Source organism: Buceros rhinoceros, unplaced genomic scaffold (genome assembly GCF_000710305.1).
Source record: "Buceros rhinoceros silvestris isolate BGI_N320 unplaced genomic scaffold, ASM71030v1 scaffold1659, whole genome shotgun sequence".
NCBI lineage: Eukaryota > Metazoa > Chordata > Aves > Bucerotiformes > Bucerotidae > Buceros > Buceros rhinoceros.
This window is the reverse complement of record NW_010432013.1, coordinates 19,894-27,696: the sequence shown is the minus strand read 5'-3', so window position 1 is coordinate 27,696 and position 7,803 is coordinate 19,894. Positions and strand designations below refer to the sequence as shown.

The window sequence follows — 7,803 nt, the reverse complement described above, 5'->3', positions numbered from 1 at the left end:
TTCCCAGAGGGAAGAGCAAGGGAATAAGGGGAAGAGACTTATGGGTTGAAAAAGTAAACCAAAACCGCATTAATGAAAATATTAACAACAAAACAAAGAAGAGAGACTTGACCCTTGTGATCCCTCAGCTTTATACCGAATATGATGTCTATGGGATGGAATACCTTGTTGGTCAGTTCAGGGTCACCTGTCCTGCCCTGTCCACTTACTGACTGTGGCCTGTAACTTACTGCACCCCCACCGTGGGACCCAGGATTTAGCAGTGACCTTGGTCTACACAGGAGCAAGAATAATCAAGAGCCTTTCTGCACACCAGTCCCTGGCAGTAACTATAAACATCAAGTACTATCACTCCCTGAAGCAGACACTGTCTGCAAAAATATGTCATTAACTTCAGAAAGTGCAGAGACTGAGCTGAAAAGTAGAATCACTCAACTGAATTAATTCTGTTCTAACTCAGACCAGGACAGAAGTCCACATATGGTGTGTTGGAGCAGTATTTAGGTCATTTGATACTGATTTGGTTTTGGCCTTGACTTTAATGACTGTATTTTGCAATTGCATGCACAGTGGATATGCAGGATGCTGGTTGAGAGGAGAGATTATAATACTGAGGACAGAGTGAATATTTAGGTGCTAAGTATATCCAACTCATACCTGGATGGACTTCAGAAGGAGCTTAATAATCCTTCTGTTTTAATTTACATCCATATGTTTATTTGTACACACTTATTAAGTGTTTATCTGGCATTTCTCTAGTTTTTAAAGATTGTTAAAACTGACAGATCACAATTGCATTACTGCACCGAATTAAATCTTGTAATCTGTACTCAGGCAAAATTTACATTAATTTCCATTCATGAGCTGCAGGAGCATACTGGCTGTCATGCAGTGGTGAATGGTGTTTGCAGTAAAGTACTGTTCCTGACATGAGGGTCAATAATCTAACAAGAAAAATTACGAGACGTTCTGATCTGCATTTGTCGTCCCAATGTTGTGTTAATGCACTGATGTTAGGATTTGCTTCACTGCATAAAGCTCTTATACGCATGTCTGCCACAGTGCCTAAACCTTGTAAGGAACTGCTGTAATAGGGTGAATTGCTAACTATTAATTCTGGAGCCAGCGAGAACATCATGGGGGAAGATTTATTATTCCTTTCTCTTTGTAGAATAGTTACACGCAAATAAAAATTTCCGTATACTTGCTCATCATTCAACTTCACTCAGCAAACTTTTTTTCATGTTTTCTTCCATTAGAAGCGTTCAAAATATGAGTTTAGTTGTGTCTTTCCAACTGCATTATCCTGGTCTGACAAAGGAAGAATACATTTTCTATGGATATTCTTAAATACGAAATCTGGGTATTTTTTTCTTTATGACTATTATTTGTTCTTCAAGAACCACTACCTTGATATTTAGGAATAAAGACTACGGAGAAGATTAATGTGTCTGATAAATCACTAAAAAGTACAGATAAATATTCTCCCATGCTTTCACAGTTGCCAAAATGTGCAGTTGTTACCTATAAGAATATATTCGAACGTACATTCATGTTCATCTTAAGCATAGAACTCCTCTGTTTATGGATACTTACAAAAGCAATATTCCAATATTTTTCTTAATTTTATCCTTCACTGAGGTGGGTATACTGCTTCCTGTGGGAAAACATACTATTGACAGAAATGTACTTTTTACAGGTGAATTGAGCTGATGTAGCATTGGTAGGTCTCTTGTTTTGGTTTTCTAAAAGTACTCAGATATCAGAAAGGACTTAGGAAGAAATCTTTACTTCAGAAAGCACCCCTGCAGCTGTAGGGAATGGGAGCAGAGAATAGTTTTGAGGCATCAGAAACAAGAGAAACAGGGTGGTGTTTAGTGTGGGAGCCAGGGAAGAAAGTGAAGCACCAGAAAAACTTGATTTGAATGAGGACCGGAGTCAGGAGGAGTAGGATAGTGGACCTAGAAGGAAGGGGATAATGAAAGGAATATGGCTGAAACTGAAAATATATTCTATGGGGAAAGCTCTGGAATTCTGGCTTCTTAGCAGATATTGTGGAATTTCTCCCTATTGGGACAATAGAGAAACCAGGATTATGTAAAAATCCTTGTTTTCATCTTGTCTGATAGAAACAGGAGGGGAAATGGTTGTCTCTGTCTTGGAGGCTGTCTTCTGAATATATCCCTGATGGGGTCTGCATAGAGCTTCATCCATGAGTCAGGAGACACTGCCTTTCAGACCTTGTAGCATTTAAATTCACTATTCAACACCAGCTGTAAACCTTCTTTTTGCTAGTGGCTTACGGTCCCCTTTTCATTAACTTATTTGCTAGGAGAAAAGCTGTGCATATGTCCATACGAACACCTACAGACACATCTTCTTGTGTGGTATTTGGTCACCTCATAAGCATACCTAGCGTACTTCTGTTCCTGGGATGGGGAGAGCACACACTCCTCGAGCACCTTCTCTAGAGAGAGAGAGCTTTTAGATGAAAGGTGTCTTTAGACCAGCTATCTCTAGCGACACACATGTACTATATTGTAGATCCAGTGGGACATGATTATTCTCATCGTAATGGTGCTCAGGATTTAGTCAGGAAGTATGATAATAAGCCAGTTGTGAGGAAAGAAGAGTCTGGAGTTTTCTGGTTTGGACTTAGTCCGCAAACTTTGTAAAAAATGGGGGGTTTATCAATCAGTTTCATGTCTACTTTGTTATTGTGGGTAGGAAATACTGTGAGAAATAAATACTTAAAGGTAACTTACAGATGTTTATTTGGCCAAATTCTCACTTCAAAAGGGATTTTTTTCCTCCCTCAGAATCTTGTTTTGCTGACTTAATAAAGCACCTTATTAGCAGGAGGTTTGAGATAGACAAGAAGTGAAGAATTAAGCTCTTTATCAACCCTGAAGGATGCAGAAAATTCTGAGACGTTGTGGTGTTATCTGTCTTTCTAGGAGCCTGCATGGTGCTGGTCTACATGATGTGATTTCTTGTCCTTGCAAAGGTCTGATGAGAAAATGTGAATGTTTCCTTTCAAATTTTATGAAAGAATACTTGACATTTGTCATATTGTCCCTGTTTTTAGGTAAAACAGGGCTGCCTGCTGAAATCTGTGCCACGTGGTTCATGTGTTATCTTTTTGGTACGGTTTTTCCTCATCAGAGGAATATTTGTTAGAGAGCCATCCAGTGGAACAGTCCCAGCAGCTCCTCAGGACTGTAACCACCAGTTGCAAGCACTCCTGCCCTTAGTCTGTGTTAAATAGCAAGATAAGTAGTTAGCTGGGTCCCCCACTGGCCACCTACACCTATTGTCCTGACCTAGACGAGCCTGCTCTGGGATGAAAGAATAGCCCATTCTCCAGCTCCTGTGGCCCATCTCCAAGACTGACAGCCAGACACACTTTGGCTGGGTTATTTTCTCATATAGATGCTTCTCAACAGGGAGCTGGACCGTGGCAACACCAGCCATTTAACTTAATAGCAATTCTTAGGCCTGTTTGCCAGAGTGAGTCATGCAAAGTTTGTAAGCTGTCAATTAATATTTTTTGTCTTAAAATATTTGTTTAAGAAAGACCCAGGTGACTTTAACAGATGTAAATGCCACACTGCTAGAATTCAGCCATCTGGACTTCGTAATCTGTCAGGTAAACAAACGGACCAGGCTCTTCGACATCTCTGGGATTACTTCTGGTCATATGAACATTAACATTTCCAAAGGTGTATCTTTGCTTCGTCACATTTCAAAGACTCCATTAATTTTGTTTTCACATGTTTAAATATTTATTTTGACCTTTTGCCTCCCGGTATAACCTCCTGGCTTGTTGGACTGGCCAAATCAAAATACACCGGTGTGTTCTGAATGGCCTTGCTGCTTGTATAAACACACTGCCTAAACAGCTCTCGCAGAACAAAAGAGCGAGTCATCCTCCACTGTACCGTAGCAAATCTCTTTGTCCATTTCAGGTTATCCACACAGGTAGGGGCTGTGCTGAGGTACGCCACTTTTCCAGCCTTCGTACCCCATATTCTTGCTCACATCCAAGGCTGTTCCCCCTACCCCGGTGCCAGTAATGCTGAAGTAAGACCAACATTGTGTTGTTATCTGTTTGATGCGCAGGTGCCACTGCTGGAGTACCGACTCTGCTCCTGGTCCTGGTGGTGCCTACCCTGGGTGTCCTCGCCTGCTCGGGATTCTGAATGTAGCTGGATTTACCTTGTCCTCCACTTAACACAAAGGACTCCTTTCGAAGAGGAGGACCACGACTCTTTTTGATTCCTGTGGCACCATCCTAAGCCAAATAAATTACACTTTAAAATAAATTACCCTACCAATTTCCTATGAACTTTAAGAGGACTGAGGCATCCAGGAACTCCTTCATGAAGTAAATCAACTTTTGAAAGGCTAAGAAATATTTTTAACTTGTTCCAATATGCCTTATAAAAACACTTATGCTGATCTGTGACAGTTGCATGATTTGGTCCAATGGGGCAAGTTACAGTGTTAAAACCCAATAACATAGGCTGTACAGTGAAAGTAAAATCACCATACGTAGGTGCTTTAACTTGAATAACAAATTGTGAAATATAATAGAGATTGAAATGTTGATTGTATGTGATAAATGTAAGAGTACTACGTCTGTCTGTACTATCCTATATGTTTTGTGTACTGCATATTTTTGAATGGCCCCATCATCATTTATTGGGATTACTGGTTTTTAGAGAGACAGTCAAAGCAAAAACATTTCAGTTTTTTAGAGCTATATTTCTTGAGGCTATTGGATAGAATTTGAAGGACTTGCAATAAAAGTCAGTGACAAGGAATTTTTTAATTTTAACACACAAGAAGTGCATAGCATGCTCAGCTTAAAGGAATTTACCTGTGCTTCGTTGACACAAGATTTACCGTATTCTTTTCTTAAACCAATTCTGTTGAAAGATTCTGTTATGATCATTGTTGCTGACTTTAAAGTCAAATGTCAGCTTTCAGGGAAGCAGTGTAATGTGTTGGTTTTGATTTAGTATTATTACTATTATTATTATTAAGGTAGCAATATAACACTGAGGAGTTTGGAGATGGAGTGCATGTTAAGATCAGCCAACTGGACCATGAAATGGTAGGAAACGTATGTTATTTTTTAAAGTGAAAAGATTTAAAATATAAAAAAAATATACAATAAATGGCAAAAACAGAGTAGCACAGTAAAAAAATTATTATATTTACATTTTTATGCTGCACATGCCAGGTGTTACCTTCCTGTGATGAAGGCGTACATTTGGGAGAATTATATGCTTTTTCAAGAACTTGATATTGTTCTAATGTTCATAGTGTTGTAAATAAGAGTTTTAAAGTTCTGAGACCGTTTCCCTATTTGATAAGAGTACTGAATGATCCAACTGTGTGTTCGTACATGAAAGTCAGATCCCAACTGTTAGTCAAAGCTAAGTGTTTACTATGGCCTTTGCAAAATGGGAACTCTGTGAGAGATGGAGAATGTTTTTGTTCTGACTGTGTCTAGAGTGTTTCAGTGTTGGGTTTTTTGTTGGTTTGTTTGGGTTTTTTTAAGTTGTTAAAGAAATGCACATTCCTTTCATTTTCCATGGTGTGCTGGGAATTGGTTTGAGTGTGAATGTTGAAGAAACACAGTGATATTGAATCAGCTGGCTCAAGTAATAGTGCAATGTCTGATGCTTCAAGAATTATAAGCTTTGAATCATATTTTATTAGCACAACCTCGCTAGCTCTTAGAAATAGATTTTATCTTTTTAGAACTGATACTGTAGAGGTCCGTAATGATAATATTTACATGAAGCAAGGATAGGTCTATTAATAATTTACATCCCCTTCTTTTATTTGTATAATTTTGTACTATATATTTACATGTAAAAGTTTAGAGTCTTCATTAAGAGATATCAATAATACTGTTTTAGTTTAATTTTAACTATTTGTTACAAGATGAAAATTTTTTAAAGAGGTGAAAGTGATAACTTCCCTATAGAGGACTGTCAAAGTGTCAAAAACTACTGAGTTTCATAAATTGTATAATTATTTGAGAGGTAAATGAGCTGTCTTTGTACATAAGAAACTAATTCGCTGTAAGCCTTCTGTACAAAAAAAAATTGTGTTTTATTGTGTTTCATTTGGTTTGGTTCTTTTGCAGTATGAACTCATTTTTATATAATCTACAGCCACAACTAAATCTTTTGCCAAATGCATGATTGCCTTTTACTTTTCTAATACATGCTGTAAAAACGGTTTAGTTTTTGCATGGAAATGACCTGGATAGGAAAGCCACTCCTTTTTTTAAATCAGCCACACAGATGAGGTAGGTCTCACATCCTGATCAGATAGTAGGAGATTTTTCTGTTTCAACGTAATTGTGTAAATTTGACTGGGACCTTCAGTTTCAAATTGTGGTCAAGAAAAACTAATGTATCATCTGCTTTAAAACGCAAGGTTCTTAATTAAAGTTTATATAGATAGACATATTTGTTGTTTCTTTATATTTCAGGAAAATTGATATTACTATTATTTGATACTGATGAATATTGAACTGGTTTTTTAGTTACTTTCTATCTTTTTTTTTTTCAAATGAGTAGAGCAGGACTGTGCTTTGTCCTTTTTATGAATGAAGAGTAAACTACAATTAAATAAATGTATTAATGTTACTCAAAATACAATAACCGTCTTTTGAATTGGAGCTTTCTAATTTTGTAACAGTGATGTAGTCATCTGTGACAGTAAAGGTGTGGATGGAATGAGGTCCTGTGTATCCCTGCCCTGACCTCTTGTGAATTTTGCTGGAGTTACAGAGCTTTTGCGATATAAGGATGGCTGTTTTGCTTTGATTATAGGTGATCTAGATAGATTTTCCTAACGTCAGTGACAGAGAGCCTCCTGAAAGCTTTTCTGCATTTTTTGGAAGCAAGAGTTAACCAAGCGGAGTATTTCCTCAGGTAACATTTTCGACTCCAGTAGATCTATGTTGTGGTTTAACCCCAGCCAGCAACTAAACCCCACACAGCCACTCGTTCACTCCACCCGCAGCAGGGCAGGGGAGAGAATCAGAAGAGTAGAAGTGAGAAAACTCATGGGTTGAGATAAAGACAGTTTAATGGGGAAAACAAAAGCCATACACGCAGCAAAGCAGAACAAGGAATTCTTTCTTTGCTTCCCATGGGCAGGCAGGTGTTCAGAAATCTCCAGGAAAGCAGGGCTTCATCATGTGTAACGGTTTCTTGGGAGGACAAACGCCATCACTCCAAAAGTTCCCCACTTCCTTCTTCTTCCCCCAGCTTTGTATGCTGAGTGTGATGTCGTATGGTCTGGAATATCCCTTTGGTCAGTTGGGGTCACCTTTTCTAGCTGTGTCCTCTCCCAGCTTCTTGTTCACCCCCAGCCTAGTGTGCTGGTGGGGTGTTGTGAGGAGCAGAAAAGGCCCTGACTCTGTGTAAGCACTGCTCAGCAACAGCTGAAACATCCCTGTGTTATCAGCACTGTTTTCAGCACAAATCCAGAACACGGCCCTGTACAGGCTGTTATGAAGAAAATTAAATCTATCCCAGCCAAAACCAGCACAATATATTACAAAGAAAGATGTCTGAAATGGCAAAACTTGGTGGTGATTAAATGCTTTATGTGATCACAATGATTTCATGAGGTGACATCAAGTATAGCTGACTGAGATACTGCCTGCCTTTGAGGGATTGTGTTCAGGATGCACAAAAATGTGCAAAATGTGGCAAATAAGAAGTTTGTGAAGCTGACAGTCATATTGCAGAACACAATTTCATTTATCTT

At 38.6% G+C, this 7,803-nt stretch overlaps 1 protein-coding gene across 1 annotated transcript in view; it reads left to right on the top strand.

The window, feature by feature from the left end:
- The window catches only part of CNTN1 (contactin 1), a gene marked incomplete at its 5' end in the record, with an annotated part of 79,996 nt that extends 73,325 nt beyond the window's left edge, over positions 1–6,671 (top strand). Inside the window, 2 exon segments of the mRNA XM_010143606.1 lie at positions 4,123–4,168; positions 4,170–6,671. Coding sequence (XP_010141908.1) covers positions 4,123–4,168; positions 4,170–4,278 — 155 coding nt within the window.
- Between the last annotated feature and the right edge of the window lie 1,132 nt (positions 6,672–7,803).